The sequence below is a fragment of the Polistes dominula genome, unplaced genomic scaffold (genome assembly GCF_049000335.1).
Source record: "Polistes dominula isolate Pdom_NZ unplaced genomic scaffold, Pdom_raw_medaka scaffold_35, whole genome shotgun sequence".
In the NCBI taxonomy this organism is placed as follows: Eukaryota; Metazoa; Arthropoda; class Insecta; order Hymenoptera; family Vespidae; genus Polistes; species Polistes dominula.
In genome coordinates, this window is record NW_028300968.1 from 3,592,431 (window position 1) to 3,619,222 (window position 26,792).

Consider the following 26,792-nt stretch of genomic DNA (forward strand, 5'->3'; position numbering starts at 1 on the left):
GTAGGGGTGAAAGGGTGCGTTTTAGGGGAAAAATGGTCTGAGAGAGATAGGCCAAAAATTTTATGCTCTACAACTTTTATTTAAAACTTTTTTTGATATTTTCAACATATAATCCAAAAATCGTATTTTGGGGTAGTTTTTAATTTTTTTCACCCCTTTCCCGGTGGTTGAGAACTTTTTTACTTTACCCACAGTTTTGTACGCATTTTTCTGATAATTTCCATATTTTTTCAGCCGTATAGCTCAAAAACCCGATTTCAGGGCTATTTTGACTGGACGAAAAGATAAGTTTTTGGTCCAAAGAATAAGGACGAGATATGTTATAAATAATAAGGGTCTCGAAGTGTGGTAGGCTACAGAGTTGAAAAAACATTTCTAGAGAATATCTTTATTAGATCTTTCATTGCATTTTACCAGAACCTTCGTTCAGTCCAGCAGTATTTTCCATATGTTTTTCGTAACATATTTATGTCATCTATCCTAAAATGTTTGTTATATAGCCCAAGAATGTAGATGAAAACGGGAAATAGAAAACCATACTAACAAAAAAAATTTTATACCTGAGTTTCAAAAAAAGGATAATTTATTTTTACCTAATTTCTGACGAATTATATTTCTTTTGATAAACATCCTACCATTTTGGTGATTATTTATAACTATCGCATTCAGCATTCCGTTTTTATTGCTTGAATTGTGAAAAGTGCATATTTTATCAGCTATTTCACCCAGAGAACATACCGGTGACCTTTATTATATAAAGTAATAATATTATAATAAATAGATCCTACAATTATCTTATTCTTAATATTGTGCATTTGTCTCATTCTCTCAAGACTTATTTTTTTGAAAGTTCACTTCTAACACGTGTGATCTGCACACATGATTTTTTTTTTATCCTTGAAATATTAAAAAAACATTATTAACAATTTAATTTATAATATTAAAACCTTTTTTAAGCGAAAAAAAATTAATGGAGAAGGGAAATAATTTTTTTACTGACTTTTTTGAAAACGTAAAAAAACTACTTTTTCAAAAAGCTACTCTTTTCTTTGTCCTATGCGCATGCGCAATAAAACGACCGTTACTTTTCGAGCCATGCCGCATGGCATGTAAAAGTATAGCGCGTAAATCATGCAGGTCGCCCGCGCTCTGCGTATCAGCTGACGGTTTTTCCACCGACATACAGCCAGCTGACGATTTTTTTATTTAAATAATTATATTAACTATCAACACTATAAATTTCAGCCGGGTTAAAATGACTGAAACTAAAAAATTTTTTGACGTGTTTTCGGTGCTTCCGTTGGCCCACCCACCGCTGGTGCGCCAGCTGACAGTCACTATTCTTTACAGCGCAACGAAATTTAACATTCTACAAATTATGGTCAGGGTTAAAATGACTGACTGAAATATATCTCTGGCTCCCGGGCTAATATAGGAGTATTACATTTATGAATTTTTACCGTATTTCAATTGTCACGGGGATCTAACGATACTTCATATTTGAGTGAAGTATATACGTTACTGAGTATTAGGTAGGGCGCATGCATGGGAAAAGTTTAAAACTTGATTACAGATAACTGTATATGTGTGTATAATAGTTTGATACGATTTGGTATAATAGAATACTTTGTTCAGAAAAAATTTGATTAATCTTATTATAACATTATATTTTGATCTTTGTCCAATATAATTACATGCAAAATAGCACTATAACATTACACATATATAACTAGTAGAGATAATTATTCATTTCTTAAATGATATTAAATATACTTTACATACTATTATACTGTGTCAATCTTGAGAGTAATCCTTTAACATACAGATATAACAATTTTTCAAAAACATTATATATCAACATACGTTCTCTGCGCTTAATACAATAAGATCATTGGTCCTTAATAGGAGTTGGTATACAATATATAACATTTCAAAACATATATTATGAAATCTACAGTTTCTTTATATATAGTTGTTCTCTTGCATGTTAATGCTGTTGCTGATATATTTTATCTTTACCTTTAAGGTCAGGTACATTTCAAATAACGTGGTAATGACCATTTTTCTTATAACTTGCTTCTTTTTACAATATAAAAAGAACAAAAATATCCAATTTATGTCATTTTTTAAACAAAATTAATAAACCTATTAATAAAGCAATAGAATTGAATTAAAATATCTCGATATACTAAAACAAAAAAGATATTTGTATGGCGAAAATATGAAATTCGCATCTTATGCGTGTTATCTTAATTATTGCAGTAGTGAGCAATTAATTTGGTTTAATTGTTATTTTTTTTTTTTTTTTAACGATACACAAAACAATTTTGTATCAGTTTTGCGTAGTTTTTAATTGTTTCATCTAAATCTAGCCGTGTCTGTATATATTAATTCCTGTATATACTTTAATGAAAAATATTGTATTATACACATAAAAATATAATTTACAGATTTTAGAATAAGTATTATATAACAGGGCATAAATCATTGCTTTTTCTGTTTTAAAGAAATTTCATAATGTCAAAACGATATCTTCTTATGGAATCTCTTTTTTTTCTTTTCGATTTTAAGTACACTACGAGAATGGAAAGAGATCCCTGTAAATTATGACTGAGATGGTTTCTTTCTTCTGCCGAATAAATTGCTTAGAACGGAACTTCGTTTATAATCACGATCTTTTCTACTACCACTTATACTATTTTCACTTTCCGATCCACTCTCGGATGGTCTTCTACCATCTACGAGTGTATTAACATTTTGAACATTTTGTGGTACTGCTGGTGGAGCTACATACGGAGGTAAAGAGGCTGGTCTGGTACTAAATGTATTATTTTGTTGCTGTGAAGTTTAAAAAGCAAATTTAATTATTGACAATTATATCTATAACATGAAATATGATTCAAAGATAAATATATTTCATTTTACCTGTCTAACAGTTATCGGTACATTCCCATACGCTGTGAACAAAAATAAAATAATCAAAGTTTGTCACTAATATTTCATAATTCATTCATAAAATACATTATAAAAAAAGCTTCATATATCTTTTAATCTATTGATTTTAATTCCACCATTTATTAAAAGTAAAAGATTTCAATTGGATTAAATAAAGGTATGAACGGAAGAAGAGGTAGGAAATTAGAATGAAGATGTAATTGCGCATGCAGAAGAATTGTATGATATATGTAAGATTTGTCTTACATTCGGTACGAAATTTGTATGAAAATGGCTCTAATGACTGACCAGGGTCATGGGGTATATTCCACTGAGCCATTCCGGTAGGTGGAGGGGCGCTCGATGGCAGGGGAGGTGCTAATTCTATAAAACCATGAAATGTCATAGGTTTCTTTTGGTGCAAATTGATCAAACCGGGGGAGATGTTGAAGTTATTATTCAAATATAGTAGTTGATAAGTACCTGAATGTTGTGTGTTCATGTCTACATTACTTTGCCTATGCCATACTTCGTTCGTGGAATATTGGCTCGATCCATTATGATTTAAAGTTGTACTGCGTTGTTGATACGATTGTGGTCTTCCTTGCTGTACATGATGATCAGAATCTGTAACATTTTACGCATTCTTTTATACATGCTAGTTGACAAATAACGTTTCTTTTATTACTTTGCTTATTCGTTTGCGGTAGCTTACCATTTCTTCGAAATTGAACCATATTTTCGGAACTTGGAGATCGTATAGGAATCGGTGGCGGTGCTCCTCTTGGCGGTATGGGAGGTTTATCGCTTGAATTTTGTTGATATTGATCTCTTTGATTTGCAAATTGTTCCTGTTGAATTAACTGTTGTTGTTGCTGCGCGAGCAATTGCTGTTGTCTATGCATTTGCAAAAATTCTGTTTGCGTTTGAGGTGGTTCTGATCTCTCCGAAGCTAAGAATTCTGCATTGTGTGGATCACGGCGTTGTTGATTTTGTCGATGCTGCTGTAGAAATTCTATTTGTACTGTACTCGGAGAGCGTTGATTATTAACATCGCATCTAATAACCGAATTCTTCCGTTCCATTTCGGGTGTTGAGTTACGACTACTTCCAGTAGATATATTATCATCTTGGTGATCCGATGGTGTGTTATGTAATCTCTCCAAGCCCTCCTGAAGAAATGTATGAGCGTTAACGATTATTTTTATGCATAATAATTCAAGTACATACCTTTTGAGAATCGTCATAGCTCAAAAGTTGTAGGCTTGGTGGCAATTTAGCATGGAAGGATATTTTATTGACCCAATCTTCCATCTCTTGTTGATTTGGAGCTAAGAATAAAAATTCTGAGCCATCTGTACACTTCAAGCGGAATACATTCTTCTTTTTCGTATAATCGTCCGCTTTCTCGCATATAGCATTAAAAATAGTTATTGGTGCGGTAGCTGCTTTGCTAAGAGAGAAATCTTCCATGTCTTTGAAGAAGCACAATAATTGCCCACATAATACTGAAATGAAACGTGTAAATATACATACATATTATAGAATATAGATATTGTAGAAGAAGAAAGCAGAGGAAAAATGTAATTACCGGTGTAATATTGCTTCCACGAGCGCACAGCGGCTTTCTTCCCAGCGCTTTGTAATTCGTGTTTCCTCTCGAGAAGACCTTGAATTTCTACGGGCGGTAAAGCATCCATGTTTTCCATTCTTTGGAGTTTCCTGAAGCTCTGTGTTCTTCGTCTGGTCGTGAAACTCGGTGTCCGTTTCGGTTTCTTTGTATCAACTTTCATACTTTCTGCTCTTTTAATATCCACATTACCTTTATAAGGAGAATTGCATTAATTTATTTCTAGCAAAAATTCTTTATAAATGATGAATGGAACATTAAATATATATTATATGCGTACTTCGTCTCAATTTATCACCAAATACATGAGGTACACCGTGTGGTTTTTGAATCAAAGGAGGCTCCGAAACATCGGCAGGAGTGGGACCTTTTAATGGTGCCAATCTAGAATAAATAAAACTTAATAAGAGAAGAACGAGTTTGTCATTAATTCAAAATTTCTTTTCGTAGTTGTACCTGTTAACGGATTCGTGTTCATCGACTGATCCATTGACTTCATCGTGTGAAGGCCGATGAGGACTATCCAGTAATCTTCTTCTTTCTTCCTCGCGTTTCCGTTCTTCGGTTATTCTTTGTACTTCTTTACGTTTTCGTTCCTCAATTCGTGCTCGTTCGATTCGTTCTTTCTCAGCTTGTCTCGCTGCTAACTCTGCTTCTTGTTGCTTTCGGAACGCTTTCTCGAGCTTCGGAAGTAAAACGTATGAGGTTTAATTTCAAGGTATTGAATTTATTGTTAGGAAAAACAAAAAATGCAACTTTTTTTATTACCATTGTTATACGATTTAGTGCGTTGAACCTTTCTTCCTGAGCCTCTATAGTTTTCTCAAAATCTTCGTGTTTTCTTATAAGTTCCTCTACTTGTGGGATGCTATCGCCTAGTTTACCATCGTGTAACATTGGTTCTCTACTAACTATCCAATTTTCCAAAGTTTCTGCTTCTCGTTTGAATAATTGTGTATCCAAATTCTGTTCATATATAAGTTTTCTTTGTTCCCATGTATCCAAAAGAATTTGTTTTCTTAAACGTAATACAGATATTTTTTCTTCAATTTCTTTTCCCAAAAAGTGGCCTTGCTCAATGAGCTCTTGGCCAGTTTTGTAGAATTTTTCGAATGCTTCCTTTCGCGTATCGATCTCGGCTTTGTATTCGTTGTGTCGCAAAATTAGAGCTTCGGCTCCTGGAACGTCTCGTGCCAATTCCGGTGCTGTTACTTTTGCCACCATTTCATTTATCCACGATAGCAAGTCTCTGTATTCGCCCATATACGATTGCAATTGTTCGGCCTGTGCCAATTTGCTTCGCCTTTGGGCAGACTTTTCCAAGAGTTCGTTCCAAGTCGCTTCAGCTTCTTGATGCTTAACGTCAATGTGTATACGTGCATCTGGGAATAGTTCGATCAAACGCAATGCTTCCTCCATCAGAGATTCGACCTAAATAAAATATAATTGCGTATAGTTACAGATTTATCAACTGCAAGTTTGAAGAAGAGATTAAGCGTATACAAGTAAATTTACCTGTTCTTTTACTGCACCTAGATCGGTTTCAAATCCCTGATGCTTCCTGACTAAAGCTTGAATAGTTTCTAAATCGTGTCCATATCCGTCAGAACTTAAAGCGGCCTCCTTTTCTTGAATCCACGAAATCGTTTCATCGGCTGTCCTATCAAACATGTGAACCTGTTTAGCACCCGCTAACGCATCTTGTCGCGCGTGTGCAAGTTCCTTAAGATCTTCCCACTGTTGTTTCGTTTCTTCAATTTTCCCAAGGATTCTAGCCTTTTCGGGATTGTTACGTTCAATCAATTTTTGACCTGCATCGAGCACGGCAGAAATTCGATTCTCGCTCGTCGTTAGGCCAGCTAAGAAATTATCAAATATTTGAATTAACAGCTCGACGTGTTCAACGTCACGACCGTAATCTTCCGAAGCAGCGACCTACATGATTAAAGAGGAACAAAAATCAGACGTTTAAATAATGCGATTAAATTAGACTTAGATGAATCCAAGAATCGTTCGATTAACTTACAGTAGTTTGATCTCCGATCCATTCGATCGCTTCATCGGCCTGTCTAATAAATTGGAAGAATTTTTCACTTTCCAGTAAACGTTGTAACCTGTGATCCTTCAAGTTTTGTAATTCTTTGAATTTACTTTCGATTTCGCCTTGTTTCTGTGCTATATTTTTGCTGTCAAAATGATGTCTCTCTATTAGACCGTGTGAGAGTTTTTTAAGATTATCTACAGTACTCTCGAAACCCGACAAATCGCGTTCTATTCCTTCCAATTTCTTAAGCAAAGACTGTACTGAATCTTCGTCCTTTCCATAATCCGTCGATGTTACTTGTGGATGTTTCTCCCTTATCCATTGTTCAGCTTCAGCAGCTTCGGCATAGAACTATACAATAAAAATATGTATAATCGTAACACACGGTTTAACATACTTCGAATAATAAAATATTATTCATTTACCATTTGCGATTCGACTGCATCCAATAAACGTAATTTCCTAACACTCGCCAAGTCTCGAAGATGCGAAAGATTTTCTTGCAATTCTTGCGACAACTTTTCGATTTTCTCCGAAGCGAAATGACCACTTCTTATCATGGCCGTTGCTCTACTGATCAAAGAGCCTACCACTGGTTCTCTGGATATCAATTCTGCTTCCAAAGCTTGATGTTTCTTTTGAAGTCTTTGGACTGTCATCAAGGAACTACCTAAGTCATTACTAGCAGCTAAAGGTTCTTTTTCCGATAACCAATGTAGCTCGTCTTCAACGTCCGCTACAAATTGGTGTAATAATTTAGCATCTTCCAAATTATCTCTTCGTATCTGCATTGGCTCTTGCAAACTGTGGTACCTATTGATGGTGGCCGAAGCTCTTTCTTGAATTTCTTCGGACATAAAGTGATTCGATTTAGCAAAACTCGCGGCTGTTTCTTTGATCGATTCGCATGCCTCGTTATGCCCTAAAACATCGTTTTCTAAATTGGTGTGCCTCTTTAAAAGATTTGCGACACTAGAAAGATCTTTTCCGTGATCTTCAGATTGCAATTGCGTTTCCACTTCATCCATCCAAGCCTCAAATTCGTCCAAAGTTCTACTGAAAAGCAAAGCTTGATACGCATCGTTCAGTCTATTCTTTTTCAATTCGCTTGTTTCTTGCAAAAGACGCCACTCCGCTTCTAAATCTTCCAAACGCTCTTGTATTTCTTTAGAAGCATAATGGTTATCTTCAATGAGCGCTTCGCCTAGTAAACATTATTATATTTTAGCGTTGTTATAATTTTACGAATTACTTTTTATATAAATATTTGGTAATGCTTACCTTCGTTAACGACTGACGATATTCTTCCTTTATTTGCTATTAATTCGCTCTCAAAAGCAGCATGTTTCTGAATTTTACTTTGTAGATTCGACGAGTCTCGGTAATTTTCGTCACTTGCCACTTGCTGCTTCTGATGCAACCATCCCTCGACTTCGTATATATTTCGAAGAAATTGATGCAAATGATGGCTTTCCAGTAATTTTTCTCTTCTAGCCGTAGCACTATTTTGCAATCTGTCTCTTCTAGCGCAAACTGACGCTAATCTCTGTCTAATTATATTAGCGTCGGCATGTTCTTCCGCCAAAATGTCATTTGCAAATTTCTCCAATTCCTCTATTCTTCCTAATTGAGATACCAGCATTTTTTCAAACTCTTCGTGCTTTCTTAGCAACGCTTCGACACCTGACAATGATTCACCGAGATCGTCGTTATTAAGAAATGCTTCCTTCATTGCGAGCCAACTGTCTGCTTGATCGGCCTGAAATGTACAAGCATGCAAGGTTAATTAATCGAGATACCTTCATTTTCTTTTTCGAACCAATCTCTTTACCTGTTCTTTGAACAATTGTAACTGATGCGCTTGCGTCAATTTCTGTCTACGAGCTTCCCACGCGTGCACGAGTTTCAATCTAAGTTCCTCAAGATGTTGTAGGCTTTCTTTAACGTCCTCGTTAATTGAAACCAATTTCTGTCCATGTTCCTTTAATGCTTTAAATGTATCTTGTCTACCATCGATCTCTGCTTTTCTTTCTTGATGCAATTCCAATAAAGCTTCAGCCTCTGAAATGGTAGTAGGTGGTTCCGACTCGTCCATTCGTTTAATCGTATCAGCAACCCAAATTTCTAGTTCATGCAAATCTGCTTCGAATTTGTGCAACGTGTATGCTTGATTTAAAGCTTGTCGACGACGTTGAGTTAATCGTTGCAATTCGGCCCAATTTGTCAGTACTTCCGACAGCATAGCGTTTATTTGGTTAGCTTTATCAGGATATTTATGCGAAAGTTTTCTTGCTTCTTCTCTATGTTCGTTCAATTTTCCTTCTATAGCAGTCATGTCTCTTTCCATTGCCTCCTGTTTCCTTTGCAATTGTTCTACGGCTGGTAAATCTTTACCAACGTCGGCGGTGTTCATGGCAACTGATTTTTCCATAACTCTTTGGTTAGTATCATCGATATCTCTATTGAATAAATGAATTTCTAATGCACCAGCTAAGGTTTCTCTGTAAGCACTTAGTGCACCTTGTAAACCTCTCCATTTATTATTGAAATTGTCACGACGTTGTTGTATGGTCTTTGATTCGTTATCGCGACCCTAACGAGTAAGAATAATACAGTATAGAATATTGCTAAAACGATTTCTTTTATGAACTATTTGATATATACATTTTTATTTACCTGTTTCATAAGTTTATCGGCTAAAGCATTGATCGCTTTTATTCGCGAATCATCCACTCTCATATCACTGTCAACATCGTCCAACTTTCTTTGAAGACTCAAACAGTGCTCATAATCTTTACCCGTATCACCTGCCTGAACCATCATTTCCTTATCTCTTATCCAAGCTTCGATTTTCTCAACTTGGTTGTTGAATTCTAATATGTCTTGTGCTTCCTCCAGGCCTCTTCCACGATTTCCAGACTCTACGAGTAGTCTTCGCCAAGAGGCGTACAATTGCACTAGTTGTTCGTGAATTTCTTTACTCGCAGGATGCTGTTGTCCCAACAAAGTTTCCCCTTTAGCTGTTTCGTCAAAATAATTCATATCAGTAAAAATAATGTGATTAAGTAATTAAAAATAAGTGATTAAACCAGATAGTCTACCTTTTATTTCTTCAATCCTACTTTGATTAGCTGCAAGCTCCGCTTGGAAGGCTTGGTGTTTCTGTAATTTTTTAATTTTATCCTCCAAACTGGATACTTCACCTTTCGACGTTTCAGCTTCCAATTTCTTTTGTTTCTCGCCAATCCAAGATTCTGCCTCACCAACGTCTCTGACGAATTGCGCGTGAAGTAAACTCGCTTCCAATTTTTGTCTACGCGCTTCGCACAAGTTACGAATTTTGACTCGCCTTTGTACAACCTCGTTTAATCGTTTATCAATCGTAGGCGAATCAAAGTGATTCTGTGCCAAGAGCTTGTCACCGTGTTCTTGCAGAGCAGTCAATTTTTCTTCTTGAGTAACGAGTAGTTTTTCAAACTCGTTGTGTTTCTTCATTTGCGCATCGACTTCTTCGACCGACACAGCAAAGTTGTCGCCACTTAGGCCAGCCTCTTGGGTACTAGAAAGATTATCTAATTGTTTAGCGTCACGCAGGAAAAAGTGTAGGTCTATCAATTGATCCAAGTGGACCTTCTTCTGTTGCCAAGCCGTATGAAGTTTCTGTCTTTCGTCTAAAAGTTGATTACATTTTTCTTCCACTTCCTGAAATCATACCATTTTGCCTTGCATACGAATCGTTTTAACGAAAAATTTTTTCTTGTTTAAAAGGCTTACCGTAGCAGCGTAATGACCGGTTTGTACCATAGCTTCGCCCAAATCTAAGACCGAACTGAAACTATCTTCTCTTGCTTCAATTTCTCCTTTCAAAGCTTCATGTTCCGCCTTTAACATTTGTGCACTAGCAGCATCTCGAACTTTATCTTCGGTCGACATAGCGGCACGAAGACCGGCAGCCCAATTCATTAAATCTCTCACCTAAACGAATCGTTTTATCATTGATATTATTTCTATGGGAAAGAAATTGATAGAAAAAAAGAAATAAAAAAAAATTACTTGAGTCAAGAATCTCTGTAAATCACAACTGGCTTGTAACTGATCCCTTCTGTGAGCAGATCTCTCTTTCAAATCTTCCCAATGTGCAACGACGATTTGTTGTTGTTGATCTATGTGCATGGCATTGTTACCCGGATAATGAACTTGCAATCTCGATGCATCCTCTACTAAAACTTGCAACTGTGCTTCCAAAGCAACGAGATCATTTTCAAATCCTTCGTGTCGTCTGATCAACGCCAATACGGAATTTAAGTCACGTCCTAAATCTTCTGGTAAGGCTGCTTCTTTTTCTTGGATCCGAGACAAAGCTTCGGCTACATCCCGATGGAATCTATGAATTTCTCCGGCAGCTTGTAAACGTTGCTCTCGATTACGAATGAGATCGAGAAGATGTTGCCAAGATTCCCTGTTAAATTTTAACCGAATAAAAATTACTAAAAATGAATTTTAACTTGTCTAGAATTTGTAAATAAATGGAAAAAGAAAAATGCATCGAACTATCTACTCGTGCGTAACAAATTCATTAAATTCTATTACCACAGGCATACCTGTTAAATACAAATAGTGAATACAGCAATAGAAAATAAACTTACCGAATGATCGCATGTTGCTTTTGTACCTGAAGAACAGGATCATCTTCGTCTTGTCTATATCAAATTATATATATAAAATACAAAAATAGTTAGTACACCAACACCTTAGTAGCAAAGTTACGACGATATTTCTTGAATGCATACAACTATTGTTCGAATCATTTATTTTACAACTGGATCAATGCATAAACTACCATATATACCAAATTTACTAAACTATCATTATAAAATCGGCAACCTTTTTCCCTTGTTACTGATCAATGTAAACGTTAAATTGATACATACAAAGCATGTGTATGAAGAGATAGAGAGAAAGAAAAAGAAAAAGGTATTTAACAAAGGTTAGTTCAAACTTACCCTAACTGTTCTTGTCTTTTTTCTATATCTTGAATGTAAGGACTCTCATTCGCAATCAACTTTCTAGCCAATTCTTTGCACTGATTAAATCTCTCGGAACCAGCTTCTATTCTATGTTTAAAGTCATTAAATTTAGCTTGTAATGCCAATAAGTGTTCATAATCTTGTCCGTAATCCTCCGAAGCAGCAGCTTGCTCTTGCTCTTTGATCCACTGTTCCAATTCTCTACTTTCTAAGAAGTATTCGTGTCGATACATGCTCTCCATAAGACGTTGCTGTCTTACCGTTGCTAATTTTTGTAATGCTCTCATTTGTTGAGCGATCGCTTGTTGTTTATTGGCTATAGCTTTACTATCAGGATGTTTAGCATTAATCATCGCGGCTGCTGTATGTCCCATTTCTGATACTATGCCATTGTAAGTGTCCAATTCGAGTTCTACCGCCTGTATAGTCAAATAAACGTTTAATTTATGTTATTTCAACAGAAAGCAACGGTTGCATCGTTAAATGTTAATTCCATGCTAGCTTAGTAGAGTAATAATAGGTATTATTATAGTACCTTGTGTTTCGTTAATAATTTCGTCGCTGCATCACGATCTCTTCCATAATCGGTCGAGCTGAGCACATCGTTCTTTTCGTTTAACCAACTTTCCACTTCTCCGGCTTCAAAGAAAAATTCTTGGGCCTTCAATGATAAGTCTAACGCTTTGCTTCTTTCTCCCGCTTTATCTTTCAAATCTTTCCAAGCGTCATCTAACGAATCGCACAGCTCTCGTATCTATATCAAATGTATATTATTGTTAAATTTTTTTCTTTCTTACACGATCATGCCACACACTCAGTATACACTCTGTATATTTTTGCAATTATGCATTAGTAATGCAAGAATGAAAGAAAAAGAGTGAAAAATACAAATGAGGAGGTGTTTTCGTCTTGTACTCCTGCGTGCAAGATTGAAGTATTTTTCAATCATATTGAAATAAAATGAAAATCGTTTGTTATTAAAAATAAGGCGACGCGAGACACAAATAAATCATCAGCATGCATCAATTATTCACCTTACCTCTGCGTATCGAGTTTTCATGGGGGTGCTCCGGCTATGCAAAAATGATCATTTTATTTTTGTCTCGCATTTTGTTTTCCTTCTCTCGATAGATACTCAATCATTTGAAAATTTTGCGCGTAAGGTGTGAACAAATATAATATACTAAATATACTTAGAAAAGTACCTTTTTCCTCTCAGGGTGAGCTTGCTCGATAAGCGCTTGTCCCGAAGCTAAAGTTTTGTCTATCATCGGCCGATGTCCTGCGATTTCAGCTTCCAATTTTTTATGCTTTTTGTGTAACATCTGAGCTTGATGCAAGTTTTGTCCTAGCGTCGTTGAAGAAACTTGTGGCAAGTGATCTTTTATCCATTGCAATTCGGCATCCAATTCGAATCCAAATTTATGGAAACGTAAACTTTCTTCCAACGCTTCGCGTCGTCTTTTAGCGGGTTCCTTCAAACTACGGAACCTATGCGAATGGAAAAACAAAATTATTATTAATTAATCCGAATGTTATAGATAAGATTTCACGTCGTTGCAGCAAACGTACGTACTTTCTCTGAGTTGCCTGGCTGCTTTTTAATATATTTGCAGCATCGAAGTGTCCTTCGTGAGCCATTTCCTGACCCATAGCAACAAGATCGTCAACTTTTTGTTCCCATTGACACATATCACTTTCAAGGGTTTGATGCTTCTTCAATAATTCCTTGCAACTACGAAGATCCGTTCCAACTTGTTTGCTTTGCAAACAATTCTCGATTTCCTCCAATTTCAATCTTGCATCCTCCATCGTACGATTGTAACCGTGTTGAGAGGCCGCTTGTCTGAGCCTACGTCCTTTTTCCAAGGAAAGTGCAACTAATCGATCCCACTGATCGTTAAGATCTTTCAACGTTTCTCCTACGTCATCCGATCTGTAATTTTCCTCCGATATAAGGGCTTTCCCTGCCTTGTTGACAGCTCTCAGTTGGCCTTCGTTGGCTCGTAATTCTCTTTCAAATGCCTCGTGTTTTTGCAATTTGCGTTCCAAGTTATTCAAATCGCGATAACTTTCGTCGGATGCCGTCTTCATTTTATCGCTCAACCAGTCACGCAAATCGTCGACTTCCGCTGAAAATTGTTGATAGTGTTCCGATGCTTTAAGTGCCGCTCTTCTTCGTTGAGCTGCATCTTTCACGGCCATTCGACGTGCCAATACTTGATTTCTTCTTTCATTGATACTGAAAATATGCAATTTATGTCGCGTTTAGATACAGAAATAAGAATTTCGGATTATTGTGAATAATAACACTGTTCAACCTACTAATCTTTGTCATAGTGATTTTGAGCGATCAATTTATCAGCAGTGTCGCTGAATGCTTTCAATCTATCGTCTTGAGCATGAAGAGTATTGTCAAATTTCTCATGCTGCTTTAGTAAACCTTCGACGTCGTCCAAAGATTCACCCAAATCGGTAAACTCTAAGAATGCTTCGTGAGAGCTCGTCGTAGCTTCGATTTGATCTGCCTCTCTGTTAAATTGCTGTAATTCTAAACATTGTTGCAACCACTCTTCCTTTGCCATCCAATCGGATGATACCGATCGATACAATCCATGAAGCTTTTCCAATCTTTCGCGAACGTCTGTCAAGGCTGGATTACGATGTATAAGCTGATTTCCAAGCTCCTCGACTTCTCGAAATCTACAAGAGTATCATACGTTACTCTCTCTCTCTATCTCTATCTATCTCTATCTCTCTCTCTCTCTTTCATTCCTTTTTTCTTAAAGTAGTTAATAAATATTGCAAATACGAACTCGTCTTCGCGGGTCTTTATCTCCTCTCCGAGTTCCATGTGGTGTTTTCTTAATTGTTCGGCAGTAGCCACATCTCTGACCGATTCTTCGGCCTTCATCGTCTCCTGCACATCCGCTGCCCAATTGATTAAATTTTTCGAACTATTCATGAATATTTGTTGGCCGACGGCATCTTCCAAACGAGATCTACGCTCCTTTGCTTTGCTCTGCACTTTGTTCCACAAATCTTTGATCTCGTTTTGTCGCGCATTTACGTTGTTTAGTTCGTGGGGATAAGAACTTTTAACGCTGTTAGCCAATAGATTTACCTTCCTTACCTGTGGGTACAGAATAGTAAAGAAATATTTTTACAAGAAAAATACAAAATAAAACGTATAGGAATATCGAGACATACTTTCTCCTCAACCGGCGCCAATTCCCGTTCCAAATGCTGGTGCCTTCGCTGCAAAGCTTGAACAGTTTTTAAATCGGGTCCTAGTTCCGCGGTATCCAGTTGCGTGATTTTTTCCAACATCCAATCGTGAGCTTCGTCGCACGTTCTGTTAAATAATTCTACGCTAGATGCACCTTCCAAGCTTTTTTCCTTTTGAGTTTTCAGCCAGTTCAAATGATCCCAAAGCTGATGAATATGTCTTTGCCTGGTTTTAACTTTGTCCAATTGACTGTGACCCTGCCTGACGAATTCGTCGACTGCGGTATCTATAGCCTCAACGCGTTTCCCCGATGCCGATAAATCAGTCAAGAATTTTTCGTACTTTCGTTTAGCCGTTTCCACGTTGTCGCGAGGATCGTCGGTACGAAGCATTTTTTCCTTGTCCTTTATCCACTTTTCAAAATCGTCGCATTCTCGGTAAAAACCGTACAACCTAATGGCGTCTTCCAACAAGGCGTGACGCTTCAACGCCAATTCTTGCAATTCGCTGTAAGTGTCGTTGATCTTTTTCTGACGTTTCTCAACGCTATCGCCGTCATTAACGGCTTTGCGTTTGATAGGTTTAACCGTAGACTTGATGGACTTGACCCTTCTTACAGGTACCACTTGTTTAACCATTTTGGTTTTCTTAACCCTTTGCGTAACTCTGACTTTTTCCGGTCTTCTCATTTGAACGGATATCACTTTGGGCTCGATTTCGCGCACGTAATTAGCTGGCACGAAACCGTCGGTGCCATCAGCTTTCCTGACATTCCACCAATCAAGATTGGTCTTATGCAAAAGGAACATTACTTCGCCTTTAGCCATGTGCATGCCTTTGCCGGTGAACGGATATAAACTCTTTACTTGAGGCACCAATCTTTCTTCGTGAATCGTTTTTGGTTCTAATCGTTCAACGATTTCGTCAACCCATTCGTCCTGAGGTACCAATCGTATTTCCTTACTCCATTCTTCCTGTTCCAATTCTGCGACAGGTTCCGGATCTGCTGACAACTCGAGCGTGGAGATTCCTGACTTGATCAACTTCTCGGCTTGCATGTTCAATGATTGAACGTCGCCTTTGTAAGCGTTAAGTTCCCCTTCTAAATCTTTATGTCTTTGTAAGAGCGCTTGAGCACTTGGCTCGTCCACGCCGTAATCTTCCGAAGTAACCAGAGCCATTTTCTCATTCATCCACGAATCCGCCTCGTTCGCGTCGGCATAAAATTGAAACGCTTCGGCTGCGTCGTCCAATTGTTTTTTTCTCAAGGCAGCCAGCTCTTCCAAAACCTTCCAGTGTTCTTGCAACGAGTCTATACGATTTTGAATTTCTAAAGAGGACGGATGATTGTCGGCTATCAATCTTCTACCAGCCTCGCACAATTGTTCAGATTTTGGTCTACGTACTTTCATCTCGTCCTGTAAGACTTTATGCTTTTGTTGCAAGGAAATGACGGCGCGTAAATCTTTCGCCGATATTCCAGCCTTGCAAATACGTTGCTTTTCGATAAGCCACGATTCCTCGTCTTCGTGATCTTGCAAAAAGTGGAAAAAATTTCTGGCATCCTCGAGACGAGCTTTTCGTTCTTTGCTGTATTCTACGAGCTCGTCGTAGGCACGATTAAGTAGATCCAATTTCTGTTGCAAAAGAGGTACTTCCTTGCTTTGTGGTTGAGCCAAATGTTGAGCAGCCTGTCTACCCAAACGTCGTTGACTCTCTCCCAATGCGGTTACTTGTAATTCTTGCAAACTGTGCTTTTGAAGAAGATCCTCGACTCCCAACAAATGAGGACCAACATCCGTACTTTGGAAATTAAGTTGTAACTCTTGAATGGAGGCCAGAGTCGTGTCGATCTCTCTCATCAAACTCATTAGAGAGGAGAGAGCGACCAAATTGGATTTGTGATGATCTAACAGTGCCAACAATTCTTTCCATCTTTGCAAGACTTCCTGTTCTCTCACTCGTACCCTTTCCAGTCCATGATAATTCTCTCTAACCAATTCTTCTGACATGTTGGTTAAATCGTGAAATCTTTCTTCTCGAGCTAGAATGTCCGCGCTGATAGCCTCGTGTTTTTTCACCGTAGCGTCTACCTGAGCAAGATTACTACCGTATCTCGGATCAGTCAAAACCTGAATCATTTCTTTCAGATAACCTTCCCTAAGTACGCTCTTTCTCTCAAACTTGTAATTCAATTGCTCCAATCTTTCCTGACGCAAGAGTTCCGTTCTCAGGGCAACTTCTCGGCGATGTTCCGCTCGTTCCAACTCGACCCAATTCCTCTCGATATCGTGAACGAGTTGACCCTCTTGCGGCGTGAAGGCCGGCTGGTTCAACGATTTCAATTGGGTGTTTATGTGAAAATACAAAGCCTCGATTTCCGATCGTTCCTTGTACTTGGGTGGCTTCTCCACAGTTCTGTATTGTTTGAAAGCCAAGAGTTCCCTTTGAATACCTTCCAGCGAATTGGGAAAATTTCGATTCTCTAAATCTTGGATTTTTAGTTTGATCCACTCAAGCAAATCGGTCGTCAATTTTTCATAGTGGATTTTCATCTTATCGGCGTCCATCATTTGACCAACGATCTGAAAATATTTATATTAATATGTGAGAAACGATAGATCATTTTAATCCTTGTCCTCTTTAGCATAGCTATACCTACGTTAGCGATTCTCTTTCCGCTTTTAATTTCGTTCTTCATCCTGGCGAAGGTATGATAATAGGACGCCACATAAGTAATAATAGACTTTTCGTCGGGTCTAGCAGTATCAACATCCTCGGCATCCAACAATCTGGGTATGCCGAGTTCCGAATTTGCCACGTCGAAAGCATAATTCAAGTTGTCGATATTCTTGTTTTGCTGCAATTCCGACCAATTTACCAAGTCGGGCCTGTGTGCGTGGATAAGAGCGTTGAAACCGAGACCGCTTCTCCATGAACCTGTTTGACACAAATTACGTCTTTCTTTATTTCTTTCCTTTCTCCCAAGTACACATTTGCTACTATAATAACGTTAACGATAATTCAAATTCTCGTCAATAGGTTTTCTTACTCACCCGTAAAATCTTGAATGTTGACGCCAGGATAACCATTGGTCTTCCTTTGGCACCAAAGTAATAAAGCATCCTTTGCCGATTTCTTCTCGCTGCTGTCATTTTCTTCGTCCACGTCAATCTCAATCTCTTGTATTTGAAATCTCAGAATAATGGTCCAGATTAATCCGAGTATCAGTCTAGGATTCCCATCTACTATGTCTTCCGCTCCTATACTTTCCAAACGAACCTACACAATAATATTAATGTAACAGGCATGAGAAAATACAATGATTCTTTCCAAATAAACTTTCTTTCATTTGTTCTTACAACGCGCGATATATAGGTCTTGAAGAGACGTTGCTCACGTCTACAACGGTGAGAATAACTCTAAATGAATAGTACCGTAACAGAAGATCGATTCGAACCAATTGAGCCAAGTACTGGAAGAGAGATACCGTAATTAGACATCGAACGGTGTTTTCTCTCGTTAAGAGAAACTAGAGCAATTACTTGCTTCGAGAGATCGATCGTAACAAACGAAACACATCATTCCCATTGCGAATTAACATATCATCTCACGATTTCTCCACAAAAAGAGAATTCAAAAAGTATAGAAGAAAGATTTTTCTTGAATTTGGGGGAAAGAAATTGTTTGAATCTGATGGGCCTAGCCAGCCAGGAGACCAGCCAGCCAGTTCGCGAGCTGGAATGCTGTCCGATTACTCGTGCGCCGTTCTATCAAGGCCGCCCCGCTGGGAAATGGAAATGATTGGCTTTTGCCGAGATCCAAAACAAAGAAAACGCGGTACGTCACCGTTAGTAGGTGAGCGTCACGATGAACGGAGGAGGCTAACGAGAGACCCAAGCAACTTCATTTCCTCCTATCGAACGGGAAGGGTGGTGGACGTCAACAAGTACTCAAACTCGTTTCTTCTACCTCCGCGTATAGGATGATCCTCCTGTTCTTCTATTTCGGAAAAAGACCAAGTAGAATAATATAAAGATCTTGTTCCCGTATCACGCCACCGGGATCTCTTTAGCCTAAGGATATCAAACAGCAGCCGGCTGGCTTACGGTTTAGTGCGTGAACACCAAGCGGGAACGTTTGAAAATCTACACTCTGCGTAAAATGACGGAAGACAGAAATCCAAATTTATTTTTTCTTTTCCGACAATTTTCAATATCCCGTAGCTGAAGTTGTGTTGCGTACACAACATTTTTTCCTTAACTATCTCATAATCCCTCTTGCGTAACATTTTCAAGATATGCGCGCTGCATTCTTTGCGCTTGAGAAAGTTTACAATAGCGTCTTGATTCTACGATGAACACCGGAACAATTTCCTCCTTGCTGGAAATTGTTCTTTCTTTTTTTTCCCTTCAAGAAATCATCGAGCACAGAGAAAACAATTGGAGCGATTGTTTTAACTTTGTTGAATTTCCGCAAGTTTTTGTTTTACCTACCAATTTTGGATATAAAGAAATGTCGAAATCGATGTATACAAGGCATCGTGGACCCTCTTGGGGTGCACGATCGATAAGACTTATCGCGAGCAATTTGTCGAGGATGGAAAAAAAGTCATCGTGATTCATTCCCCTTGACGATTATCGGACGACGACTCCCATAGGGCTAATGAGATCTTCCGTTGGCATTAAATCAGTATTCACTGATTGATAAAATGTATTTTTTGTGGATATTATTGTCAAACGATTTCTACTTTCCGTTAGATATTGAAGGTTCGATCTTTGAATGTCTATCGTTGCGTGCACTCACGTTACAAGTCGAGCTTCAGCGACGTATGAATAATGAATGAGCCTTGGGCTGCATTGTAAAGCGCGAGAATACGGTACCCACAAAAGGAAGAACAAAAATAAGCGTGTGTTCGAATTTGCTTCGATTTAAGAAGACGTGCTTGGGCTAGGATAGGATGGGATATGATGGGATGCTTTCATCGGTTGTCCGTATTGTTACACGCCTTGAAAATCGATGCCCGGCTAATGGAAACATTAAGGCTAGTTTTAAAGACACAGCTCGTACCGTACGTACCGAGCTTCGCCAAGTCGAAGGAATGGGAATAGCATTCCTAATGCATTTAACGTGGAATGCGACTCCTACGTCGAACGTTCACTGGTTCGAACAAACCGAGAGGCGAATAGCGTGCACGTGCGCGAGTTGACCGTACGACCGACGGCTCGGCTCGGCTCTCCTTCCTCCAAACTTACTATACTTCTCCCTTTCTATCATATAATTGTCCTCTACTAATCGGAAATGCGTTAAGTAATACTAAACTTAATTAAGTTTGTCGATAAGAAGAAGATTATGCGTTTAATAAGAATTGGATTGCATTCCTTGCTTGATATCGCAAACACCTCTTTAGTTTTCTCGCAAAGTACAACAGTTCTTCTTTATTCTATTTCCTTTCCACGCGCACCTTTCCAGTTGAAGTATCTCTTTTATCTGTTTAAAAGCTGGGCCGCCTAGCGGTTTTCCTGCGTCGTCTTTTCGCCGGTACATTCTCGTCGAGAACTACTACTAGAAATGCGAATCGGTGTGAGGCCAAGCGAATGACAAAGTCAAGCATGTCTCTCTTGGCTGTTTATTTCTTAATCCTCTAAAGAGACTTACAAAATCCTTCGGAGGGCTTTCCTTAACGGGCTTCGAAGCACGGCTTTCGACCACGATGATTCCTCTCTTGCGGTATCGACGTTGACGACGCCTCGTTCAACCTTGTACTCTATAACCATTCACGAATATCGCAATAATATCGTATAACCGGTAAAAACAAATTTAACTGTCTTCCTAAAGTATTTTTTTTTTTTGTAGTTTTTCTATCATTGCGAAATTGTGTCGACGATACAGTTTGTTAAATGAGATAATAAATTTCGCATTGTACCCCGCGAGTCGATCTTTGCACCATGCAATCATTCCTCTAATTAAAGACAACTTCTCTCTACTATGTCGTCAAAACAATGCCGTCATCCGTTGATTTGATTTTTTTCTAACTAACTAGGATAAAGGATGTCAGATCGGCTAACATCTAGAGTCTAAGCATGGTCGGATAAATAACGACGTTTTCTTCTTATTTTATTGCAATCGAACCGACAAAAGGGTTATCGCATATGAGTACAAAGTTTTATTCAATGACACAAATACCTCTACCGAGGTCATATGTCATTTCTATTTCAATTTTCTTTGTTTTTTTTTTCACACGCTCGAGACTTTTGCACGATGATCTCGTAATGAAGACGAGGAAAGTTACGGCGGCTTCTCTCTCGCTTTCACCCGATCTTTCTTTCCTTTCCTTTCCTTTCCTTTCCTTTCCTTTCCTTTCCTTTCCTTTCCTTTCCTTTCTTTTCTTTCATATTCGTCACTGGAAACAGGTTTTATCCGATATTTGCCATAGTCCGTTTCTCTTGGACATTGCTTAGAAAAGAAACGCATCTATTTGACATTAACGGTACTCTACAAAACAGATATATATTTTGAAATATCAACAAATTATATATATTTTAAGAGTTTTCTAGAAAAAGATTAGTTTTCCAGGATAAGAATGATGATCATCTATCGGTAAATCTTGGATCTTCGTGCAAGTTACGAAAAAAAAGACTTTAACCAACCGGTCCTCCTTTCTCGAGGTGTGCTGCTTGACTGGTCAGTCTAAACACTATTGTCTAACATTCAACGATAGCGCATAGAGTTCGATGTATGTACTCCGTCTGGTTTCATTTCACATCTGCGGGGCTCACGGTCTAGCAAGTTTTGCCTCGGTCGGTGAACCCTTCTCTCCCCACCCCTTTCTCCAAGCCTTTTCTTTTCTTCTCAGATGCGTCCCCTTTAGAGACTCCCATTCGGTTCTTTTTGGTTCTCTCTCTCTCTCTCTCTCCCTCTCTCTCTCTCTCTTCAATTCTTATCCTGCCCTTCGTGACTTTACACTCTATCTTGCTCTTAACCGATACCCCACCTGTGATCCGTATCTTTCTCCCTTTTTTTCTTCCGAGGTATATTTCGATTTACTAACGCGCTTGAAAACTGATAAAAAAAAGAAGCTTCTCCCTTAATGTATATTCAAATGATAAGTACGATTATGTTCGATTAAACATTTTCCAATAACGTAGAATAAGTTTAATGAAAGCGATGCAAAATAGTGTGTGCAAACGTGTTGTAAATACTTTACGGGTCTCTATCGGTCAGCGACTTTCACTCGGCACCTGTGTGTTCATTCCTACAAATCGATTTCTGTTCCTATGCTTTTCACGATTAAATATCGATGTTTATAACAGGCGCCAAGAAATTCAATTCATTCTTAAACGTATTGGCAAATTAAATTTATTCCTATAATACTTTTACTAGATTAACACGCAATCGATTTTATTTTTCTACTTTGTAAAAAAATAAAGCTTTTTAAAAGATTAAAACGCGTCAACGGAATGTTTGTGACAATCGGTAGATGATCATCATCTAGAAATAGTTAACAATTTTTCGCTATTAAAAAATAAAGTTGTTATCGATCGTAAACTATGATAAGGTATCGATTTCATTTATCGATAGATTGAACGTACTTGAAAATAATTGACAATTCCAATAAAGAATGTTGTAAAACTATATTACGGATAGAATTTACGTTGATTTAATCTTTTTTTGATCGATTAGAGAAAAGAAGAGGAAAAAAAAAAGAATAAATTTCTTTGTAATGCCGACGAAACGATGCACACCTGTGTGTGAGAGCCTTTAATGGAAAAAGGGTATTCAAGAAGCAGCACGCGAGATACAGGTTTTCCAATCCGCTATTTCCTACTTTTATCCGATAAAGGAAAAACTATTTTTTGTTTTATCGTTTAGTTTCAATACCTAATTTGGTTAAACGTTCGATCAGAAATGTCGACTATAACAACAGGAGAACGAGACGATTCCACGATCGATTATTATTCGTCATAAATTATTTACCGAGCGTATACGGGTCATTGATTGCAGTCAATGACTGGGAAAGAATATTTTTACTCCGAAGAATATGAAAGAAGCTTTCACGGAAGAAAGCGCGCCTCTTCCCAAGCGAGCCAATTTCTTTTTTTTTCCACGCTCCATCGATGCCTTCTTCTTCTCGATTTTGTATATTTTTATCTACACTAGACAAATCTTTCAATAGTTGTGACACATTCAATTGAATTTTTGTAAGTTTCGTTCCAACCGAAAGCTTTGTTAAATTGGTCACCGTGCTGTCTCAACTTGTCTTACGGTGGTCTTACGATGGTGTCTTGCCTCACCCACCCGGTTCCCTTTCCTTTCCCCTCCCTGGGCCTGGGGCCACCACGACTAGACTTTATCCTCCCTCATCCGGTTCTCAAGTCGAGACCCAGACAAACTAACATAAGCCGACAACCATCCTTCTCTCTAAATACGTTTATACTTTGCTGCCTGCACGTAGTGTGTGTAGATAAAACTGTTATGTCATATAGAGGCCATTCACGTATAGGGAGTACATACTTGCGTGGCTTCTTAGAGAGGGAGAACTTTGTCACGTCTCGGAATTGACATTACTGAAATAATTTGACCAACAAAGAAAATAATAAATGAATTTACCTTTGTATGAAGAAACGCCAAGGATTTGTTAACATTTTCTATCTTGTGTACTCGCATACGTCCATTGTTGGGTTTGGCCAATCTTTCTCCCGAAATGATTTCCAACAATTTCAGTAATTTTTTGCCATCCGCTAGATCTGTGAATAGATCGTCCACTTCCATGCGTGCCTAAAAAACCACGATTATCGTAGGGTGTTGCAATTAAAGTTGGACGTCGAGTGACACGGTTTTAAGCAGAAGTCTGCAATCACCTTTAAGAGGAAAGAATTGATCCATTTCGTGAACGTCTTTTTCTGTATGTGCAGACGTTCCTCTTGCAGGGCCTTTATGCGGCCCTGCTCGAACTTGAGGACGTCCTCCCTCTGAGTCATTCTCTTCTGTATAACTGGACCACCTCTGTATCTGTCGACTCTCGGCGGTGGATACGTGGGGAGATACTCGAAATTGTTAGATCTTCCTTGGGGTACGACGCCGTGTCCAGGGCGGGGCTCATGCTGCGCCCCTGAAACAAACATTTTTTCATTCGTTAGAAAATGACTTACTTTCTATTTCTTAGCTTCCAAATACGCTCGAGTAAACACAGAGGGGGATCGCGGGATTCCAAATGTTTTCCAGATGAAAATCCTACACGCAATATACCCGACAGGAAGGATATATCCGATTTATTCCTAAAATTCCAAACAGAGGAGGAAAACGTTTTAAAATAGAACATTTTTTTTTAAACGAACTCTCCTCTAACGACGGTACACCCCTCTCCTTGAACTTATTTTTATCCTAAACAGGAAATAAGATTGTTTATTTAACTGACGGCAATGAAAAATGTAAATATTTAGTAATTTGTATTTATCCCTTTTCCTTGTTTAGTGCTAGAAACATTTTCATGACAAGCGGAAATAATTGAGAAAAGGGCGCAACGTTACACGCTCGTTACGACGCGCAAATATTTTCCCACGTGGTTGTGATTGCAACAACGATGAAAATAAGAACGAGCTAAAGAAGAAGATGAAGAAGAAGATGAAGAAGAAGATGAAAAATAAAAAGCAAAGACGAGGCAATCTCGGCTTGTAGTAGCCACCACCATTCGGCCCTTTTGTAGACGTTGAATCAAATAGGCAATTTGCTTTCGCATTCACGTTCACGCTCTTCTATACACCGCGTGGTCCATGCGAGAAAGTTGAAGGAGAGAACTCAAGAAAAACTTTATGACAAGGAGGAGAGAGCCGACGTGGCGAATACACACGGAATACCAGTGACAATAACCGAGGACAATAATTTTGCAAAGTCACGAGGCTGAACAAGAAACGAGCTAGCAGTAGCGCTGCTACAATATTTTGCACTTGCTTTTATTTACTTCTAAAGGAGCAATTGTCGCGGGGTTCTGTCTCCTATTTTTCCTCTTCCCTCTTCCCTCTCCCTCAAAAAAAATTCATTCGAGTCTGAATGCATCTCTCTATCAAGCTGTCCCTAAACCGTCAGGATTTCAATTTATTTATTCTCATTTGATTAGGAAAACTATTAACAGTCAAACAACTCCTAAGAAAGTAAAGAATTCGCTTTAAAAGAAGTTGTTTTCTTATATATATACTGATGCAGTAAACGCGACCTTTTATTATCTTGGAGCGTGTGTCGTCGCACTTTGCTGCACCCTCATGTTAAAGCCTAACTCCTTGAATAGCGAAAGCTGTCCAATGGAGTATTTAATTAACGCTTATCGAATGAATCGGTGCGACCGGTATATGCAACTTAATGGAATCTTGATTATTATCTTGGTAACAATGTACAAACCGCTCATCGTAAAGATGTTTCATTCCAATCGTTACGAGCCAATAAACTTGCTATTCGTTAAACAGACCAGTTAGTAATTCATTAAATTACCGAGTTTAGAAATGATGCTACGTTGTCGAATTATGAATACGCAGAAGGGCTCAAATGAGGATGACTTATCGACTTTCCTTTTATCTTTAGAAGAAACCGATAAGATATAACGCGAAAAATGTCGAGCCAAGCGCTTACTTTTGCTCTAAACTATGCGATATTTTGAAACCTAACAAACATCGTGTTTTCTTCTTTATTATTTTTTAAGATTTTTCTTAATTAGCAATGAAATCAGGTTGATAAGTAAAATAACACTACGAATGAATATCGATGATCTCATTATGTCTTGTTTTGTCGCGTTAACGAAGAGATCAAATTTGTCATCTTTAATTCTATTCATAATTACAAGCACACAAGTTGCATGTTGTTTTTTCTGTTTCATTTTAACGATACGCCTTATCGATGTGTATTAATCGGATAAGTTATACATGGTGTCAAATTCGTGATATAAACTGGGTGGTATCGAATGACTTCGTAAAACGTATTACACGAATAGTTAGGAAGAAGATGGAACAATGACGATGAACGAGTGACACCGTAGATTTGATTAGACCACTTAACCGACCACCGCCCGATATAATATCCCTTATATATATATATATATATATATATATATATATATATATATATATATATATATATATATACAAGCTAATTTCTTTTTTCTAGCCGATGAAAAGCACGTAATATGATTGTAAAACATGTATAGCAAATTCTTTGAGAATGACGTTTCATGAAACACTCCTTTCCTCTCTCTTTCTCTTTTTCTTTTCTTATCGCACCGATAGAAGGAATTTTTGTCATTTATCTTTTCAAGAAGAGCAAAGGAGCAACGACGACGATGAACATGAATTGCTATTTTCCAAGGACGCATACCATACCTATATGCGTATGTCATATGAGAAAAGGGTTTTTGATTGTCTTTTGACGTACATATACACGACAGGTACGACGTACAGGTGTGGTCGTTACGAAATATTTATTCAAAGTCGTAATCAATATAATTTTGAATCTTCGACTCGAAGCTAATTCAAAAGAAAGTAAAATATTCGAGAGGATAAATGGAAAAAGAATAAAGTTACAAATTAGTTGTAGAAAAAAATAAAAGTAAAAGAAGAAGATTAACGTTTACCGTAATACTTGTAATAATTATTGTAAGCCATCTTAGAAGATTCTAAAAGGCTGGTTAGCGCGATAGGCGAAGAGAAACTTTCTAGTGCGTTCCCATTCGAAGAGGAATATCCATCGTCGGATCTTTTCGGTTTAAAACCGTAAAAGGCACACTAAGAGAGAGAGAACGTTTATGCTACTATGAACGGTAACGCGCAACTACTACTGGTTCAACTGTTGGCTGCCAAAGACATCACCGACTGACAGCAAAACTCTTATCACGAGTGTGCGCGAGTATATGTATATCGGCCAGTTGTTTGCGTTAAAAAGAAT

The 26,792-nt window shown here is 38.0% G+C and overlaps 1 protein-coding gene across 4 annotated transcripts in view; it reads right to left on the reverse strand.

The window, feature by feature from the left end:
- Positions 1-1,641: 1,641 nt before the first annotated feature.
- The window catches only part of kst (spectrin beta chain, non-erythrocytic 5 kst), a 33,170-nt gene continuing 8,019 nt past the window's right edge, over positions 1,642-26,792 (reverse strand). Inside the window, exons 1-32 of one of the 4 annotated variants that reach the window (XM_015325372.2) lie at positions 26,482-26,665; positions 23,726-23,976; positions 23,475-23,642; positions 17,921-18,146; positions 17,527-17,804; positions 14,846-17,449; positions 14,452-14,768; positions 13,961-14,338; positions 13,212-13,877; positions 12,841-13,126; positions 12,171-12,389; positions 11,612-12,054; positions 11,255-11,308; positions 10,662-11,067; positions 10,383-10,583; positions 9,710-10,310; positions 9,285-9,628; positions 8,440-9,201; positions 7,890-8,367; positions 7,034-7,812; positions 6,591-6,959; positions 6,080-6,499; positions 5,333-5,995; positions 5,021-5,247; positions 4,845-4,948; positions 4,526-4,756; positions 4,165-4,442; positions 3,650-4,106; positions 3,418-3,561; positions 3,244-3,318; positions 2,926-2,957; positions 1,642-2,838 (exon numbers count right to left, since the gene is read on the reverse strand). In XM_015325372.2, coding sequence (XP_015180858.2) covers positions 2,605-2,838; positions 2,926-2,957; positions 3,244-3,318; positions 3,418-3,561; positions 3,650-4,106; positions 4,165-4,442; positions 4,526-4,756; positions 4,845-4,948; positions 5,021-5,247; positions 5,333-5,995; positions 6,080-6,499; positions 6,591-6,959; positions 7,034-7,812; positions 7,890-8,367; positions 8,440-9,201; positions 9,285-9,628; positions 9,710-10,310; positions 10,383-10,583; positions 10,662-11,067; positions 11,255-11,308; positions 11,612-12,054; positions 12,171-12,389; positions 12,841-13,126; positions 13,212-13,877; positions 13,961-14,338; positions 14,452-14,768; positions 14,846-17,449; positions 17,527-17,804; positions 17,921-18,146; positions 23,475-23,642; positions 23,726-23,976; positions 26,482-26,512 — 12,726 coding nt within the window. In that variant the 5' untranslated portion in view covers positions 26,513-26,665 and the 3' untranslated portion in view covers positions 1,642-2,604. Of the gene's footprint in view, positions 2,839-2,925; positions 2,958-3,243; positions 3,319-3,417; positions 3,562-3,649; positions 4,107-4,164; positions 4,443-4,525; positions 4,757-4,844; positions 4,949-5,020; positions 5,248-5,332; positions 5,996-6,079; positions 6,500-6,590; positions 6,960-7,033; positions 7,813-7,889; positions 8,368-8,439; positions 9,202-9,284; positions 9,629-9,709; positions 10,311-10,382; positions 10,584-10,661; positions 11,068-11,254; positions 11,309-11,611; positions 12,055-12,170; positions 12,390-12,840; positions 13,127-13,211; positions 13,878-13,960; positions 14,339-14,451; positions 14,769-14,845; positions 17,450-17,526; positions 17,805-17,920; positions 18,147-23,474; positions 23,643-23,725; positions 23,977-26,481; positions 26,666-26,792 lie in introns of those variants that run through there. The other 3 variants (XM_015325375.2, XM_015325373.2, XM_015325374.2) reach the window with 3 other exon arrangements.